Below are 21,302 nucleotides of genomic sequence, written 5' to 3' on the forward strand. Positions count from 1 at the left end.
GACCTAAGTAAAATTTGTTTATATTACTACTCGTTTATTATGTGTCCAAACTCAGCCAAGAAGCTAAGTAAAGCTTGGTTATGTACTTTAATACAATTGAAATGGCGAACATACAAAGGTAGATTTTTAAGCCAATGATTAGAGATTTGTGTAGGATGAGTAGTGTGATCTTGTAGTCTTGTAACTGACATGTTCTGTAGTCTATTGAATGATAAAATATTTGAAAACAAAGAAAAGCCATTAACAACTAATTATAATGACGCAAGTCTAAGGTATTATGGTAGAAAACTTAGGATATAGCAATGATATAAGCCGCTAATGAGAACAGATAGGTGAGATTTACTTTTGTTTTTCACCCTTTCCACAGGTTATCAACGCTCTAAAGACTTCTTATCAGAAGCATAACAGCATTAATGTATAGTATTAGCTGTGTTATGTGACGTTAACTATGGATTTTATTGTTGTAAATTACAATTTTTTCTATTAGACCCCTAAAGTAAAGACTTTTAGGGCAAAAACCAAAATAGGGCAAAATTTTACCTTACTTGATCCTGATTGAATCAGCATTTTAACACATAACTCTAATAATATACTCCATTCCCAAAACTTAGGCGCTTTTAGGGGGAAAAATCTATCCCTTCTAATTGAACCTACCTTTAAAAATAATAGCTAAAGTAATAAGCAGGGGTTTGCCAAAATTTAAATTAGCTGCGCCATATAAACCAAGTAAAAAAGTAGTGGGGGAACTTCCCCTAAAACTGCCTCAATTTTGGGAACAGAGTATAAACACACATATGTAAATTTGAACCAATCTTTGTCATCACAGCTGCTAATTTTTGAGCTTCTGATAGTCGAACAATTCAGTATTCACTAGTTTTTCTATATGTTTACTACGTCAGAAGTCTGGAAGTATCCTAGAAGTGAAATTCCTAGGTGCAAATACTAGTAGTTAGCAAACTGCTGTTTTTATTTTTTCTGTCAACAAGATGCTTCAGATAAAAGTATTCCTAGCTTAATTTAATCATGTGAAAAGCCAATAGTTTTTTTTTTATTGTTCTAGCCTGTGTCAAATCATTAGACTCTTAAGCTGGGTTTTCCTAGGCGCGGAATTGGAGCGCGGAGAGAGGAATGTGGAGAGCGGACTCCTCTTGTCTTAGTTAATTTAATGTTACTGTTTTCCTAGAAGCGGAGCGGAACGCCATGTTAATCGCTTTTCCGCACTCCGCGTCTATGAAAACACGGCTTTATACTCAGATCACAAAATTTAGGCCGTTTAAGAGAAGAAAACCCATCCCCTACATTTAAACCTAACATTAAAACAATAGCTCAAAATATAAACAAGCATTTATTAAGCATGTAAATCAGCAGCAAAATACATTAAACAAAATTGGGGGGAGAACTTTGCCTCAAATCGCCTAAATCTTGTAAACAAACTATAATAGATTGTCTTAAATAAATAAACAGCGGGACGTGATAAACCCTCTAATGCACCACAGTTGACTCCATTCTCCGGACACCTTTTAACCAGACATCAGTTTAACCACACTACACCCGGGAGAAGTGCCATCTCTTTAACCGGACAATTTTTATCAGGATATTGGTTTAAAAGTAGACTGGAAGTGGGCGGTGCTGTAAGACTGTTCTCGTGAGAAAGATTTAATACCAGTGATCACGTGCCTAGTTTACTATTTTCACATAATAATCAAAAAATGGCTGATATAGTGTGCACTAGACGTTCCTAATTTAACAAGTTTTAGGGAACGTCGGTTAAAAAGCAAAAACCATTATTCAGACTGGTTGGTCTTGGTCCCGAGGAGTCCGGATAAGGGGAAGTCTACTGTTCCCCATCTCACACTACAGGTATTTTGTTTCATTTGTCTCGTTCTCTCTTTTATGATATTGTAATGACATTTCATAAAAACTTTACCCGCTTCCCCATCTAAATAGGTAGTAGTAATCCCTGTACAGTAGTACCGTGGGCCATCTGAAAATAGTCTAATATAAATTTTATCAGTCAATAGAGGTTGTTACTAAAATTGAATTTAATAAGAATTTAGCAAAATTGCATAAATTTTGACTTTATTCATCAGATTATTTGTGTACAGTCTACCTAGTATCTAAGCCTCCATGTACCTACTCGGAAATGTATGCTACAACTGGAGAATATGTTTTTAATTTTGATTTTAATTTTGACTAAAATAATGAGCAGTTATGCATTGTTAAAATTTGTGGTTACAAATTGTTAACGGAAAACCAGATTGTATGTATATTTTTTGTCCACCTGTAAAAAAATAGCTATTTATTATATCAGCAGATATCAAAAAGACTGTCATTTTCACCCAAGCTTTAGTTCAGAGCAAAGAAAAACCGATCAGCTGATTTTACTTGCTCTAAATTTACTTTCCCTGCTCTCAATTAGTTCCATATTTGTCCACTAACCATGCTACTTTTTATTAAAATTTATTGCTATAATTTAAATCAATTGTTTTTACTGTTCAAGAATAAAAATGTAAACAGAAATAGACATAATATAGTTTTGCTATGTTTTTAGTTTGTAGTGTGCGTATATTGTACCTTTATAAAGAGCTTAAAAAACAAATAATTTAGTATATCAAAGTGTTTTTGTACGTTAATTGGTTACGGAGAAAATTTCAAAATTGTTTATTTAAAATTCCCATGTTATTCTTATAGAGAATATTGTCAATTGTTGTAGTTGGCTTGTTTATGGATATATTTAGATTTTGATCAAACATGGCAGACTTATTTATTTTATACTAAACTTAAACTATTGATATTTTAATAAAAACACACATTATTAGTTTCCCTGTAGCAGCAAACCTAGGTACTTGTTAAAGCTTAAATGTTAATGTAATAGATTAATGGAAAATCTATTCAGGCAAATGGAAATTCGCTTAGTCGGCAGATTTGCTGTGGCGGGGGTATTTATATTAAAATGACTGAGGCCTAAAATTTTAAGTCAACGTTTTTGCATTTTGATAAAAAGAATCTTTCATAACTTGTACCAAAAGTAATTTTCTGGTATTAAGTAATGAAGTATATTACTACACCATTTTCTCTCAAACTACTCCCTCTAATCAGAGTCAAGTTCAAATCTACCGAAGGTAATGAAAAAAACACATAAATGAAACTCATATAAATATATGTATAAAATAAACATTGAACATACAACTATATTTTATAATAAAAAAGAGAATTGGAATGAATATATACAAATATATATATATATAAGGAACATTGTGATGTGTATATAAAAGCGCAGAATATCAAAAGCCGGCTCTCTCCAGTTTTTGCAATTGATGACTAAGCTTTTCTTCTTTGGTTTTGCGGCAATAGCTTAGCTGAAACAATAAGAGTAAATCAGGATTATCAATATAAAAACCAAATTATTCATACTTATGGACTATTTATTTTTACATATAAAATCTAATAAATATCCTTTAGGCACTACAAAACCATAAATTCTATTGTTGAAAAACTTAAACTATTTTAAATATGCCTCAAAAGTGTTTATCTTATTCCAGATCTTAAAATTCCTTAGCTTCCTCCCATACTTTCAACAGTTACGTTCAAAATATCAATTTTGGTTTTAATGTTAACATTGACAAAATTACAATGTTTAGACATTTTGTTTTGACAATCCATTTGTCATCCATTTGAAAGACATACATTTTGACTTTGGCCAGCCTTTTCTAATATGCAAAAAAAATAACAATAATAATAATAATAAAAAGGGCGTAATGGCCAAGATGAGACAAAAGTCACAACACTGCGGTCCTGGCCTACAGAAACAGCTGTAGCAATAACTCATATGGAGTGGCTACCCCATGTTTATGTTTTTTTACACATCGTTTTGTTATTGTACTGATATTACCATTGCAATAAGCCAGCAGCGAATGATGTTGCCAGTGGCCACATAGTTCGCCCCACCATGTTTTAGAGGAGGCCTATCAGGTAAGTCAGCACCCGCTCAACAAATACAGGTAAGTTAATTGGTCCGTTAAAGCGTGTGTTAAGCGTTAGGTCACCTAACCATCTTAATCTTATATTTTTTTATTTTGTAACTTTAATTTTATAAATCCATAATTTAGTCATACTATGACAACACTCCTGTCTTTGTACTTGGTACTATTTAAGATGATATGAGTGATTAAATAATTTGCCTACCAATAAATAGACAGTAATAATATTGGCTAACAGATGATCTAGAAAAAGTTTATTCTCAGAATCAGTCATAAGTTAGCTATTGGCCCTAAAAGAGCGGCATCATTGGCTATTGGATACTGAAGTAAACATCTCATCAAAATTAGACCGGCTGTAGCAAATATGTTTTCAAAATACAACATAGTTGAATGACTAAACTGAAACTCCCAGCGTGAGCTACAATCATAATTATGTATATAAACATATTAATTCCTCGCCAATCAATTTTCAACCCAAACGATTTGGACAAGTCAGACAGGCAATCTTCCTCTTAATAGGAGTTGTTGTTAACCCTTCATGGAGGTATTTGATTCTAAAACAAGATCAGTGACACAAGGAGTTTTTTTTTCCTTTTATTGAAACATTAGACAAACAATGTGATTTTATAGATGTATACATTTTATATACATTTTGGATACAAGAAAGTATCCAAAATGTATATTCAATCAAATTGTACATGAAATCAATAAAACCTAACTCTAGGCTACATATTTATAAAAACTAGTGGTCGTCCAGTGGCCGAAAACTCAACCAAAAATATGTACCCTAATGTTACAGGCTTCTCTATTTTCACCCCACGCACGCAGTAAAAAAAAACATTGATTGTTATTTCTCCCATTTGTTTTGATTTTCTGTTTAAATTTTGTTGTTATTTCGTCAACAGAATGGTAACCCATAAGGCCCATGTTAATTTTTAAATTTCTAATTCATATTTTGTGCTTATTTTAATTTATAAAGGGATTCTGCCCATCTACAGTAAATATATTTATAACAGTATGCGCAGATTTTTCCTGCGATGCACTTTAGCTGAGAAAAAAGGTTTTAAAGAAACATGTTTGCCTATTAATATATGGATATATAGCAAACAAAAACAACACCTTAGGTGACACACAAAACTACACTCTGGGAACCCAACATGCGAGCGGTGAAACACGGAGCCGGGCTCCTAGCGACATAATTCTTTGGGCTTTAACTGATTAAATAGGGGTTGTGTGAGAGCAAAGTAATGTTCAATGAGTTCATAGAAAGAGACGCGTTAGGTACTGTTACTCTATAATACAAATGTGCCAGGAGGAAAACTTCGTGGTGTCACCTATGAAGGGTTAACATTGTTACCAGATTTTCACTCAAGTGGGAAGAAGCAACTCACAGGAATTAAAAAGTGAACAGGTCCCAGATCAGTCATGTGACTCTCTGGGGTTTGAATCAATCTCTTGCAATAAGGTTTTAAAGAATCAATGCCTATTAATATATAAAAGATAGTATATAGAAGACCTAGGCTACTCGTGCAATATGCCAAATATGTCAAATTTCAAGTCATCCGGATGGTGGAGGATATAGAGGAGTGGAGGAAGCAAATCTACGAGGAAAAAAATCGACTGATATTGGTGACGCCCCATCAGTAACGGTAAGTAAAGTCATAGAAACCACCTTTACACCAAAAACGTATTCAACTCACCATTCTTTTTTCAATGTAAGCAGGTAGAAAGCTGTCCAGGTCAACATCCCCGTTGAGAAACTTCTCTGCGATCAGTTCGCTCTCTTCATCACTTCTTACAGCAGCTCGCTTGACTTCTTGCTGAAAATGCAAATACTATAACATTTTGGTGTAAGAGTCATAGGAATAAATAAACATAAACAGCTGACCTTGTCAGTTACTAAACTATTATGTCATCCGTTCAACGCACAAATTCAGTCATCTTTTGAAATATACAACTTGGTGGGTTGCAGGGTCGCCACCTTTAATTGGGACAGCCTACCCTCCCCCCAAAATTAATACCGGCATAAACACAGACTAAAGGGACCGAAGTAGGCACTGTCCTGAACAATCAGGATTGGTAATAACCCTGGAGGTTGTATAATTTGAATCTTATCTATTATACGACGTACCACTCACCCTAATGCTCTGAGGACTGTACTTGTCAGCCAGTCGCTGGTACTCCTGGTTCAGTGCTTCATGTCGTCCCTTCAACTGAGAGGCAGAATCCCACAGTTCGCTGACCCCCGACCTTAACTGCTGCAGTCGCCCTTCCTTGGACAATGTCTCCGCTACAAACACAGATACAGCTTCAGTAGAGGTCTCAATATCGTATCCCAACCACACAAAAAATTACGTGTAAAAAATCAATACATTAATGAGATTTCCCGTTATCAAACCTATTCAAGCCTTTAATTTTGTTTCTATTAAAATCACTATGATCGCTCTTCTCTGTTTTTACCAAAACTATTAAGTATAAATTAAGTCGATATTCGTCCATTCGGCCCCAGTTTTCTGTTGGCACTCTGCAGACAAGAGGCAGATAGGTAGTGGTGGTCTTCAAATGTCTAGAGTGGGAAGACTTACCAAGGTTGCAGAGAGATACGGGTCACTTACCAATGTATAGGTTGTTTGGATAAAGTAGAGTGGGAACTGGGAACACAGTTACCACCCCCTACACTACAGCAGATAAAAGTTGAATCGAAACTATGTGATGTGCAGTGCCCAGAAAGTACAGTCAAGTTATGGTGTAAGAGCTTGTGATAGGCTTGAATTTTATGAAGTAGCATCTTCAAAACCAAACCCTCATTGGGGATAGTTTAATAACTAATACTTGTTGTCAAGGTTGACTTCTTATACAAGGTTTGAATTAACATTTGATTAGGGGGTGGAATAAATTCATGGGTATTTGAAAATGACACTTTTGTTATCAGGGGTGGCTTTATCGAGGGGGTGTTATTGAGCTTTCACTGTAGTATTTTAAAGGCACTAATAATTAGTAGACATTATGGGAAGGTTTTCTTTCTGATTTGCCTTATGGAGTCCAGGTTTGTCATTTTCTACACCTGAAAAGTCTATGACAGTTTTCCTATATACTTTAGCTCTGGAAAAAACACTAACTTCTTGATAAGCACTTTAACAGTTATCACACATAAGAGATCAATAGTATGAGACATACTTGCAACTTCTTCATTCCTAGTGATCCATTCCTCCATGGTCCTGTCTATCTCCTTCATGACAGGCAGACTGTCGACAAACTCATCCAGACAATCTGCACTGGAGTTTAACTGCTCCAACTCGGCAACAGACAGCGAGTTCAGCTCAGGGAACGCCACTGACTGAAACCAACTTGGTTTACTGGACATCAGATAAATCAAGTTCCTTAACCTTTGTTGGCCAAATAAACCTGATTTCTCTGAGTGAAAGGCAGAATAGAGCTAAGATTAACTAAAAATATATAACACCAAATTCAGTAATAGACTAAAAGTCGCACTTAAACATTATTCTTATAACATTACTCTTAAAGCGCATAAACCTAGTAAACTAAATTTCATAAAAATTTGTTTTGAATGCAAATAGAACCGTGCAGCCGTCTATATTCGTTTTTGGGCATACATTGTTTCTAGCGCCTACCTAACACGCCTTTCTTTGTGGTTTAGACAACTAACTTAACTTCATGTAGTTTTCATTCTCTAAAACACCACTTTAATTTTATAATTTTTCTTCTTCAAATTTTTAGAAGGAAATTAGCAATACTTGGAACTAAAAATTAAGCCTGGCAAAGAATTGGCTATTATAGATGGTCCATATTGATGGGATTTCTACTTCAGTATCTAGTTAAAGGCAGGACGTAAGATACCATATGTTTTGCAGGATTCTGCAACATAGATGGTCTGTAGTTGGAGAAGCCAGGAACGCCCGGAGGTGTCCCAGAGTAGCCATAGTTGTTAGGGGACATGGGGCCACTGATGTCCACTGAAATAAAGAAACAGTAGTTTTTCAGAAGGCAAGTCATACATTTATGAGAGTGGGGGTGAATACCTCTAGGGAATACACAGATCACAACGTTCATAGCTACTGCTTCGAGTAGTGGAGATTTTCACCCTACTATTAAAAGCTGAATTGTATAGTGGATAAACTTTTTATAAGTTTAAGGTATCCTTTTAAGATGAAGGTATGAGTGCTCAAGTATATTTGTGTTTTGACAGTCATCAATTCTTTTCATTATGGTGTGGGTAGCCTCCGGATTGCGAATAATAACTATGATAGTGGTTTAAATACCTTATTCATGCAATCCAATTGTTGTCTCCACAACTAGTTTCAACCTGCTAGGAGGTCATCATCAGGTGAGTACAAGGATGAATTACTTCATATGAAGGTCGTCAGTAACAGTTTTTTTTACATTTACACAAACACACGACGAATAATAAACACATAGTGCGCACACATATACGGCCGATAAAAACATTGAACTTGACAAGCGGACCCGTGTTGAGAATGCGGAAGTTGCGTCTAGACTGTAGGGTAAACAGCTGGTCAAGCATCACGCGCATTTTCTTATCGCTCGTCGGTTCCATTCCCATTGTCTCTGCCCTCCCCTTCCCTCTCCAGTATTTCTATTGCAGTGTTGTATATGATGTTTGAATTAAAATAAAGTTGGTCGTTTAAAACGTTATCCATGTCTGATTTGACGGCTCTATAAATCTCGAATTCTTCCAGGGTGTTAATTTTAAACTTGTCCTGTGACGTATGTAAAATTTCCATGTTTTCATTAATGCTGTTGTAATTATGCTGATGAGAAACTAAATGTTCGGCAAAGGTTGAAGTTTGTTTTGAGGTAGTCTTCTTTGGTATGTGCTCCTTAAAGCGTTTGGAGCTATCCCTTCTAAATGCTTATTTATGCCATATTCACAATAATATTAAGTTTACACTAGAAGAGGAGAAAAATAATTCCATTAATTTTCTGGACCTTACCATATCAAAACATAGTGACAGCTTAAAGTTTAAAATCTACCGAAAACCCACCTGCTCCGATCAAACAATACATTCAGATTCACACCATCCATTTTCACAGAAATTAGCCGCATACCACTGTTTTGTAAATAGATTGTTATCAATTCCAATGAGCACGGACGATTACAACGAAGAGATAAACATCATTAAACACATCGCCGTCTCCAATGGATACACGACCACGTTAATAGATAAATTAATTTTGAAACACCAAAACAAAACAGAAAGAGTGAACCAAAGGAACATTGGTCGTGTATCCATTGGAGACGGCGATGTGTTTAATGATGTTTATCTCTTCGTTGTAATCGTCCGTGCTCATTGGAATTGATAACAATCTATTTACAAAACAGTGGTATGCGGCTAATTTCTGTGAAAATGGATGGTGTGAATCTGAATGTATTGTTTGATCGGAGCAGGTGGGTTTTCGGTAGATTTTAAACTTTAAGCTGTCACTATGTTTTGATATGGTAAGGTCCAGAAAATTAATGGAATTATTTTTCTCCTCTTCTAGTGTAAACTTAATATTATTGTGAATATGGCATAAATAAGCATTTAGAAGGGATAGCTCCAAACGCTTTAAGGAGCACATACCAAAGAAGACTACCTCAAAACAAACTTCAACCTTTGCCGAACATTTAGTTTCTCATCAGCATAATTACAACAGCATTAATGAAAACATGGAAATTTTACATACGTCACAGGACAAGTTTAAAATTAACACCCTGGAAGAATTCGAGATTTATAGAGCCGTCAAATCAGACATGGATAACGTTTTAAACGACCAACTTTATTTTAATTCAAACATCATATACAACACTGCAATAGAAATACTGGAGAGGGAAGGGGAGGGCAGAGACAATGGGAATGGAACCGACGAGCGATAAGAAAATGCGCGTGATGCTTGACCAGCTGTTTACCCTACAGTCTAGACGCAACTTCCGCATTCTCAACACGGGTCCGCTTGTCAAGTTCGATGTTTTTATCGGCCTTAACACGTTGACTAAACGCCGACTTTCATCGGCGTGACTAGCGCTTCCAGGTGGCGCGTGTCGACCATCTGAAATATAAGCCATTGCCGGGGAACATTATAATTGTTGCCAGCCTGTAGCTTAGAATGTGAGCTTAGTTTTGGTGTAGGTTGGTGCTAAGATTTCCCGTAAAATCCTGTCTGGCAATGCTTTTGACCCGGTTTTGGAGATTTTCTCTCTCCGACCCACATTACAAAGACACTGGCTACAGATCCAGGCAGTGCTGCTACCTTTGGGTGTTTCAGTGAACGTCCCCTCCCAGGGTAAGGCAGCACAATCACCGCTGCTCTTTTGCGATCCGCCATTTTGAAATATTTGAATGCCAATTTCGTTCGCTGATTCGATTTGCGCGCCAGGGCTTATCCTGCCATTGACGAGCGCCCGTTTATAGGTTGTCAGCACTCAACATGATAAGGAAATAGACTAAACGCCAGTCTTCTGGTAAAGTTCTACTATTGAACATCAACATTTTGTTACATAAGATAGCACCATTAATTGATATATCAAAGATAATTTGTTATCTGGCTGGATCCAGAATGGTCTGACTCAGATAGAAACAGCATTCTTCAGCTTAGGAGGCTAGCGCTAAAACCAATCATTATGGTGATCATAAGTTCATAAGGACTACCAAGAAATTTTGTAATCTTACTTAAAGAATTTTTCATGAGTATTTTATCTACAAAATTGTTTTTTTTCTGTAACTTCCTAATAGTTTAAGTATATCGACTATTGAACGGGAGAGATACTATAGTTTACATTTTTTTACTTTAAAGCCTCTTGAACCTTGTATAATGCCTTTATGTGGTACTGCAAGGCTTATGCATGTAACATATGAAACTAAACAAGGAGTGAGCCAGTACAACAATAAACAATTGTACTATTCTAAGTTGCGGAACCTAAATACGTACCCATTACATGGCTTCTTCTCATTCTGCCTGGGTTTCAGAGTCCTTTGAGCTACTGACTAGGCCACTTACTAACTAGATAGCACACTTATATCGGCATAACTAAGGCTTCCCAGGTTCTACCTATGAAGCTTACATTCTCCAAGACTGTAACTGAACTTACCCCTCTGAGTGCAGGGGGGAGAGACAGTCCCCCCCAGTAGAGGAGGGGGTCGCAGTTCTAACTCTCTCACAATCGCTTGAACGACTCGGCCCAGGTCTGAGTGGACGGTGAACTAGGAGAAATCATGTTTGTTATTAATTAGCTTAGGTTTTAAGTTTTAATCACTGAAAATCAATAGCAACTAAAACTGAACGGGCAAGAAGGGGAACACGTCTAGTTGTATCTCTTCAACCAAGAGACAACTAGACCCGGACAAAAAAGGATACAGCTTGATGGTGACACACCCGTTAAGTTTTATCATCCAACCTGTATGACAGGGTCTACAAAATTTGGTGAATAAAATCAAAGTTTTTTGAGAATACGGTTTACAAATTTCCTTAGACACATATTACACAGGTACATGGGGAGCGAGCTGGTCTAGTGGTCATAGCGCAGGACTTTGGTCCCTGAGGTCCTAGGTTTAAATCCTTCCAAATCACTAATGGATTTTTTTCAAGGTGATGTTGCGGCAACCCCTAGGTCTAGCCTGAAGTAATATGAAAAACAATTCCGGGCTCGTCTAGGAGAATCAAGCGTCCTAGGACAAAAAAAATATGACAGCTTCAAATTAGTTTTACAAAATATGACTAATAATTACGGTACAGTTTACCTCGTCAACTAATCCAAATCAGGGTGTGATTATCCATGACCATTAACCATTGATTTCCAAGACTCCGTCCATACCTTTGATTTCCGTCAAAGTAAAGTTTTAGAGTTTGATTTCCATAATTTTACTCAAAAATTATAATATAACATACACACGCGAATTATACTGCCTAAACAAGCTATTTCACAGAAAATACTGATATGTTCTAACATAAAACAATGACAACTAGAGAAGTCCCCTCAAATCCATCCATCATTGGGGATTTCCATAACTATCCCTGACTTTCCAGAATGTGGATACCCTGCAAAATTTTTGTTGATGTCAGGTTAATAACCTACCTAGACCTATATGTTTTGCCGTTAATGCGGCATCATCAGGGTAAAAACAACATCGCTGTCACCCATGTAAATAAATAAATAAATAAACATAAAATGAACATTTACTATTGATAGGACTATCATACAATACAGACGGTCCCAGCGCAGGTAGTAGACTGCCAAAGGCCGACTTGACATGTTGGTTTTGTATTGATTTATTTTTGTATGCTTATGACAGCATGTTGTATGTTTTTTACCCTGACAATGCCCAATTAACAGCTGAATATGTGGATTCCAAACCTAACATCAACAAAAATGTCGATTACTTGATGGGGTAAATTGTATCATAATCATTAGTCTATATAGTAATTCAGGGGCAAACATCATGGAATTTACAAATGATGTTAGTTTTTATAATAAGTTAAAGGGTTAAAAGTTTCTTCAGCTGACACATGTATATTTATTTATTTTACTTATTTATTTATTTTTTATTTATTTTTTTATTTATTTTTTTATTTTATTTATTTATTTATTTTATTTATTTATTTAACAACAGCAATACACAAATTAACAAAGATAATAGTTTGACAGCTACAACAGTGAATGTTTGTGTTTTACACTAAGTTAACAATAATGAATAGGTAATGAAAAGAATAACAATAATAGAAATGAAATGAGTAACAATAAAAAATAATGGAATGAATAACAATAATAAAAAATTAAATGAACAACAATAACGAGTGTTTAATCTGGTGCTACCATGCCACCTAAGGTACTTTTCCCTATAAGGCAAATTCGCTAAAATGATTGAACTCAGCAGAATTTTTCTTTTTTTTATTAGCGAATTTCCCATATAGGGAATAAGCTATTACTGTAGTACTCATGGTAAGACCTGGACTCGGGACCGATTTTTTTTCGTTTTGAGGTACAGGATGAAGGTGTTTCTTAAAACTTGCTACGGATTTTGCTAACATATCTCTAGGAATGGTGTTTATTTCCTGGCGAATAGCTTCTTAAAGTTCCTGTATTGTTTGTGTTTTGTTTATGAAAACTCTAGATTTCAAACTTTCCCCATTAAAAGAAAATCTGGAATTGTAAGATCTGGTGAGCAAGGGCCAAGTGAAACGTGAGATAACTCTTGTAGGGAATGTTCGCCGAAGGAATTCCATACTAATGCGAGTTGTATGGGCTGTTGCCCCATCTTGTTGGAACCATACATTACGTATCTCTACACGTTGCATTGCAGTTCTGGCAAGAAATATTCTTTCAACACATCCAGGTACCGTTGTGCATTCACAGTCACTGCTCTGCTGTCATTTTCTTAAAAAAAATATGGACCGATGATCCACTTTTCACTAAGCGCACACCACACAGTCACACGTAAGCTATGAAGAGGTCTCTCAGCTACGTTTTGAGGATTTTCTGCACACAAAAATCGTAAATTCTGTTTGTTGACTGCTCCGTCCAAGTGGAAATGTGCTTCATCACTCATAAGGATAACTGCTTCGTCATTTTCGTCTAAAATTTCACTCATTGTGTTACAAAGATTTACACGTTGCCTCTTATCTGCTTACTCAATTGATGACATACTAGAGCAGTAAAAATAAGAGAAAAATTCCATAAACCTAAAAAAAATTAGCACAACCGGGGAATTCGGTACAGATGTTGGGTGTACCTTCCTTTTGAACATACTAAAAGTCCCCTAAAATTGAAGCTGTGCTACTGCCACCATATTGGAAAATGGCGGCATATTTCTGTATTTTTCGCTATAGTGACTTTATTATTAGAGATACAGGAAAAAGCTAAGTATACAAAATGTAGGTCATCTAAAAATACACATTTTTTGTATTTACCATCTTTCTCTAAACCCAACGGGTTTTGAGTTATTTGTTGTTAAGTATATTTAGTTTTTTCTATGTATAAAAAAATGGTGAAACACATGGAAATTGACCGTTACTTTCAAGGATTATGATAATTTATCCCATTTAGTTAAATAGTGTGATACTATAAAATCTAAAAATTTAAGCCTATTTTATGAGTAAAACAACTCCGCCACAGCAAACCTGCAGACTCAGCAAATTTCCATTTGATTGGATGTTTTATTAATTGTACTTAAATAAAATTAGATTCAACAGGTACCCAGGTTTGCTGCTACAGGTATGTTATTATAGTGTGTTTTTTTTTTTGTTTTTTTTTTTGTAAAATATCAATAACTCAGTATAAAATAACTAATTTTCCAAGTTTGATCATAATAAATCTATAATCAAACAAACTACAACAGTTAACTAATTCATAAGAATAGCATGGTAGTTTAAGATTTACAATTTACAAATTTAAATATACAAATTTTGGTTGGGTTTACTAAAAATATCACGATTGTTCGTCACGATTCGAATACTAACCGAAGAGGTTTTCAAAAGGAGGTGAAGCAAGTTATTTAAGTACTGTAATATTAACTCGTACCAAGTATCGGAAATATTGTATGCGGTGAGGTAATCAACCATATTTTGTAAACTACGCAATAGTCATACAGTATTAATATTGTATACTCATTTTTACCCATTTAATAAATTAACATTTTAATATTTTGATGGCACTACCACTATCATTCTGATATCAACTAAGTGGGATGAATAATTTTCGTAAACCTCGAAAGTAACCGTCAATTGCGATGGGTTTCACCGATTTTTGATAAATAAAACTAACTATACTTAGTTTTCAAACTATACTTAATTAGCCACCAACATGAACTTGACACGAAAAACAGCGAAAAATTATCATAATCCTTGAAAGTAACGGTCAATTTCCATGTGTTTCAACTTTTTTTGATAAATAGAAAAAACTAAATATACTTAATAACAAATAACTCAAAACCCGTTGGGTTTAGAGAAAGATGGTAAATACAAAAAAATGTGTATTTTTAGATGACCTACATTTTGTATAGTTAGCTTTTTCCTGTATCTCTAATAATAAAGTCACTATAGCGAAAAATACAGAAATATGCGCCGCCATTTTCCAATATGGCGGCCGTAGCACAGCTTCAATTTTAGGGGACTTTTAGTATGTTCAAAAGGAAGGTACACCCAACATCTGTACCAAATTCCCCGGTTGTGCTATTTTTTTTTTTTGTCAAAACATATTTTTATTGTACTATACTTCCGGCTTGAAAGGATGAAAATTAGGATGTTTGAACAAAATCTTTCTCACAGTGGATGGGCGAAGTCCGAGAGCAAATGCCCGCTTCCGGATTGAGCAGCTAGGACTTTGAACTGTTGCAAGGCGCACTCTTTCAACTGCCTCAGGGGTACTAACTGTCCATGAGGTTTCTTCTTAAGCAAAGATCCAGTTGTGTTAACATTATGTATCCAACGCAATATTGTGTTACGATCAGGGATAGCAGTTATGCCGTGCTATGTTAAAATGTGCACTAAAGTCTCGCTGAGTCTGAGTGACTGATTCACCATTTGCGTAATATAGTTGCATGACAAACGTACGATGCTCAAGGTTCCACCACATCTCGGCAACAATTAAAACTGCACACTTCCCCTTACACAGCGCAACAAATTCCGACCGATGCCGGACAATAGTCCTTGTATACTACGTAAATCAAAAACATGCGTTTCCCAGTAATCACCCTGTATTACATTTAGGCCTATAATGTGTTTTTTTTAATTTTTATTGTAAATCCAGTATCAAGTAGCAATGGATATAGAATAATACCCCTGCTGCAGCAAACCTGCCAACTAAGCGAATTTCCATTTGCCTGGATTGATTTTCAATTAACATTTATGTTAAACGAGTACCTAGATTAGCTGATACAGGGAAACTAATAAAGTGTGCTTTTTATTAAAATAGGTATCAATAGTGTGCTTTTTATTAAAATAGGTATCAATATCTTAGTATGAAATAAATAAATCCGCCAAGTTTGATCAAAATATATCCATAAAGTAAACAAGCCAACTAGAACATTTTATAATATTCTCCATAAGAATAACATGATACAGTAATTTTAAATTAACAATTTTTTGAATTTTTTCTGTAACCAATGACCGTACAAAAACACTTTGATATACTAAATTGTTTGTTTTTTATGCTCTTTAAAAAGGTCTGGAGAAAAATTGATAAATTTTGTGTTTTAAGGGTAAAAAATGAGAAAACTCCCCGTTAACCCCCTTTCCCATGGTCCGATCATGCTGGTTCGCGAACTCATTTAGGTTTATCCTGCCTTACCCCTTCAAACCAAATTTTATCAAAATCGGGAAAAAATTACTCAAGTTATTGTCTGGATGGACAAATATATATATCTATATATATATATATATATATATATATACATATATATAAATTTGAACGAATGGTGTCTGGGGACATCAAAATGAAAAAGTAAATCGGTCCCGGTTTACCATGAGACCTACGGTAATAACTTCCCTATAGGGAAATTCGCTAAAATAAAACAAACTTGAACTTGAAATGTATTTACTGTATGTAATTTTGCTTATTCCTTTGAAAACCCTACATGTTTTGTTTTGGAACGAGTGTAACCATCACAATCAGCCTAATCCTATAGGCCTACTTAAAACAAAAACTTTGTAGGCTTTTAAACTAAACTAAAACTATTTTTGTTAAAGGAATTCAGTTAAATACAGCCAAACACGTATATAAAGCAGCGTACCCGTCGAGTTGAATCCTCAGATTATTGACGGATAACTTAAAAATTGAAAATGACAAGAAAGGATAAAACTTGACGGGCACGTTGTCGTCAAATTGTATCCCTCAGACTTTTAAGAGTATCTGTCACCACAAAGCAGAAGAAACAACTTGACGTCAATAGATGGCAACCCACAATTATATCATAAAAAAGATGTCATTAACTGTAACAAAACATTATTTCATGTATTTAAATTTAAGTGTAAATTGTAGAGCCAGAAGTTTAATTATCAAAAATAAATAACACATAATTTTAAAGCATGGAGACAATTTGTTAGTGATCAATTGCTGAAACAGTGTAACGTCAACCTCAGTATATAAAATAGAACAATAGGCTATACTATCCTGGCAGCAGTCTTAAATACACTTATAGGCCTAGTTTCATCCTTAGCCTTTATATAGGGCCTATAACTAAGTTTATGTCCAAGATGCTCACAATTAAGATTATAGGCTACAAGACAATTCTACAGCCAGTGTTATTGTATCGAAGTGAAACATGGGCCCTCTACAAAAAAAATCAAGGACGTTTGATGGTGTTTGAAAACAAAGTAGGCTACTTCAAAAAATATTCCGCCCAGTTTATGAAGAAGGAGTTGGGGCATAAGAAAAAATAGAGAGCTACATGCCCTATACAAAGAGCCTGATATAATTGCGCTTATAAAATACAAAATAATTAGTTGGTTAAAGGTCATGTACTTCGGAGACAGGAAGGCACAAGACTGAACGAGGTTTGTGTACAGGATAAAGTCTGTTGGTTAGGCCTAGATTAAGATGGTATGAACAATTTAAGAAGGATATGATCCAGTGGGGAGGAACAATCCAAATGGCGGAGGATAGAGAAGAGTGGAGGAGGCTAATCTACGAGGCGAAAAATGAACTGAGATTTGTGACGCCCCATCAGTAAGGAGGCTAAGTAAGTAAGTTTATGTTCTTGTGGAGTTTCTGTAATCTCAGCAAAATGGACTTACATTCAACAGCCCCGGAGCTCCAGTCACTTCTCCGTTCTCTGTCACCCAAGGATGCTGCACTGCTGGGACTATCTTTAGCACAGGCTTCTCTAGAGGAAAGTCAGGACCAAGAATGACCAACAGCGATAGGTTATTGCTGCCGGATATGAAGTCTACTCTGTACTCACTGTCTTCTTTCACCTCGGACACACTATTCATAGAAATTATTAGAAAAACTGAAAACTTGTGTAATTCTTTGATTAGGCTTACTTTTAGTTCTCAAACTAGGTTACCTATAACCTAGATTCTATACCTATCTTTAGCAAAAAATGTATTTAAGGTAATTACGGTACTCAGGATTTACTTTTAGCCTATCGTTAGGAATAAACTTTAGACACAGTGTAGTGAAATGTACAGTTGATATGATGAGGTCTTCCCTTGGCAATCCTAATATTGTCGATCCAACGAAATAGATTTCAAATCCTAAGGTTCATCATCAGTCTGGATCTAGCTTACTTGGTATTTACTTGATACTTGATGTCTTCATCTTTGATCCAGCTTGTGGGATTGACTGCGTCAGATGCCTTTCGACTATTTCTTTCCCGTGAATAGTGGGATTTCTTCTGCATCATTCAGGGTGCATACTGGCCATTCTAATATTTCATTTTTGATGTGGTTCTTGAAATTTGAAGTTGTAAGGCTTTTCACGTTAGCTGAGAGGCTGTTAAACAGTTTTATGGCTGCAATTGGAAAGGATTTTTGTGTTTTACTCAACCTGCACTTTTGGACTTCCAGATTTTGAGCTTTAAACGAGTTTGATGTTAGTGTATGGTAGTTTGGTCATTAAAAAGATTGATATTCTGTTTTATGTAGTTTAGAGAGTTGCCTACTGGTTATAAACTGTGAAGATTCTAAATTTTTTTAAAGAGGCGACAATGTTCATGGTCATGAGTCGAAGCCATAACTTTTAGCGCATTCTTCTGCAGAATAAGAGCATCACTGCAGGCAGCCGAGTGTCCCCACAACAGAAGACCATAGGCTAGTTCAAATTTGACTGTGGAACAACGCATAATAAATTCCCAGAAGGTGATCCACAGTCAGGACGCCTTTGTCAATTTACTAAGACAAATTAGGTACTCTTGATAATTTTGCACAGACCTTGGCCACATGAAAGTTAAAATCATGCCTGTTATCTAGCCAGAAGCCTAGAATTTTGACTGGTTCATTGTTCCCTGCTGGAATTTCTCTTTTAAGAGACAATAATATTCTTTGAGTTTTATCTTCATTCAGTTTTAACTTGTTGCTCTGGAACCAGTTTTTAGCAGAGGTGAAGGTTTCATTGGCATCTGACATAACGTCTTCAACACTTCTAATTTATCTAATCTTGTCTGCACAATTTTTAGTGCAGACAAACCATTTGTGGTTTTTGCACTTTTGTATCCTATGTATTGGCAATTATTGTGTAAATAAATTTCTTGATTGATTGATTGATTGATTGACTTCAATCCTCTGTTTACCAAGGTTGAGTCATCAATCTCAACCAAATATCAAAAGTTAGATCCACCAGAAGGGGTTTGTAGAAGATAAAATAACACTGAATAGCTTACTGTACAATAAACATGAATTTTATATATAAATTAGGACAAAAACCATAGATCGACATTATTAGGGTTGCTAGGTAAGTTAAGACCACAACATACCTATCAATGACTACCGTACTTGCTCAATATTCATAAATAATACCTATTCTAGTTATATATTCGACTAACTTAGTCAAATGAAATAGTCGATAGCCTATATCGAATGGTCTATAAGTTATATTGATATTTTTCATTCGAATGAGTGTAGAAAATGAACTAAAATGCAGCTGACGAATTGGTATAATTATCAGGATTACTGGTAGTACTCACTAGTGTGGACGTCAAACTTAATCCACACCAGGGAGTATCGCATTCAATTAGCCTACTTGATATGATATGATCTAAGCCTTAAGCCTTGGAGTACTAGATAGGCTAGGCCTAAGCCTGAGTTATTATTGTATGTATCATATGAGCAATAAGCGCCTAGGCTAGCTTAGTGATATTCAAAAAAATAGGTTCACTTACTTTGCATTGAATATCTTAAGAGTGTCTATTTGTCTTCTTCTTTTTGATAATATATTATCAAACATAGTGGGTAACATAATTAAGTAACAGTAGCCTATGGGAAACAACTAACTTATAGAGCACAAAAAAGCTAGGTTATGTGTAGGCCTACTACATGAAATCCTATTTCCTATTATACTATACCGGTAATGAATGAATTAACCATAATAAAACACAAATAAAAGAAGCTCCAAAAACCACTCCCCCATATTAATAAAACATGTTAATGTTTATAAATTGATAAATTTACGAAGGTCTAAAAAAATACAAAACAACACGAAGAGACGAAGAGAATAATAAAATGAGATCGACGTCAGCCTCAGATGGAGATTGGATTGGAGTGGACTGAGAGGAGATGGAAATGGAATCGGCATCGGATCGGATCGGAATGAATCGATGATGACGGAGGGGTGTTTGGCCGTAAATTTTTATGTCTGATTTTTTGTTATTGTTTAATTGTACTAAAAATTAGAGATACAAATATATAAGAAAAAATGTTTTATTTTGAATATTAAGCGAGATATGGAGCTTGAAAGTAGTAAATTTTTAATCTTTGGTACCAGTTCACAGGGAGAATGGGTAATGCGATTCTCACCAAAATTTGCATTCAGGTGTGGAAAAATAAGATAATAATCACTAGCTATTTAAAATTAAAAAATTAAAAAAAATTATTTTTTATTTTTTATAATTTTTTTAAAAAATTAAAAAAAATTTAAAAAAATTTAAAAATAGCTCTTTGTTTTTGGGAAAAATGTATCTGTATGTTGGAATAAAAAAAAATGTCATATGTTAACTCATTTGGGCTGTGAATTCGTACCTTTGATGCCTTGCGCTGTCGGAGCACTACTCGTTGAGAGTTTGTACACTAACACCGGGGCTTTAGAATACTTTAACATCACGTAATTATTAACATCCTTTAACATTGAAAGAATACGTTTATCGTTGTATTCTAAAGCCCCGGTGTTAGTGTACACACTCTCAACGAGTAGTGCTCTGACAGCGCAAGGCATCAAAGGTACGAATTCACAGCCCAAACGAGTTAACATATCACATTTTTTTTTATTCCAACATACAGATACATTTTTAAGAGCTATTTTTAAATTTTTTTTTAAAAAATTTTTAATTTTTTAAAAAATTTATAAAAAATAAAAAATAAATTTTTTAAAAATTTTTTTAATTTTAAATAGCTAGTGATTATTATCTTATTTTTCCACACCTGAATGCAAATTTTGGTGAGAATCGCATTACCCATTCTCCCTGTGAACTGGTACCAAAGATTAAAAATTTACTACTTTCAAGCTCCATATCTCGCTTAATATTCAAAATAAATAATTTTTTCTTATATATTTGTATCTCTAATTTTTAGTACAATTGAACAATAACAAAAAATAAGACATCAAATTTTTGACCAAACACCCTTAATTTTGTATGGAAAGCGAATACAATACAACAA

General features: G+C 34.9%; 1 protein-coding gene across 1 annotated transcript; it reads right to left on the bottom strand.

Annotated features, from left to right (window-relative positions):
- Positions 1-3,143: 3,143 nt before the first annotated feature.
- On the bottom strand, positions 3,144-20,125 carry LOC128986982 (vacuolar protein sorting-associated protein 37A-like). The gene is made up of 8 exons (XM_054407621.1): positions 19,811-20,125; positions 17,727-17,916; positions 11,089-11,200; positions 7,839-7,954; positions 7,158-7,317; positions 6,119-6,270; positions 5,681-5,800; positions 3,144-3,359 (listed from the first exon to the last, which is right to left on the bottom strand). Exons 1-8 carry the CDS (start codon positions 19,885-19,887, stop codon positions 3,285-3,287), a joined length of 1,002 nt encoding a protein of 333 aa, XP_054263596.1. The 5' UTR covers positions 19,888-20,125; the 3' UTR covers positions 3,144-3,284.
- Between the last annotated feature and the right edge of the window lie 1,177 nt (positions 20,126-21,302).

This window comes from Macrosteles quadrilineatus, unplaced genomic scaffold (assembly GCF_028750875.1).
Source record: "Macrosteles quadrilineatus isolate MER2022 unplaced genomic scaffold, UCM_ALF_1.0 Scaffold_2__2_contigs__length_208266976, whole genome shotgun sequence".
Taxonomy (NCBI): domain Eukaryota; kingdom Metazoa; phylum Arthropoda; class Insecta; order Hemiptera; family Cicadellidae; genus Macrosteles; species Macrosteles quadrilineatus.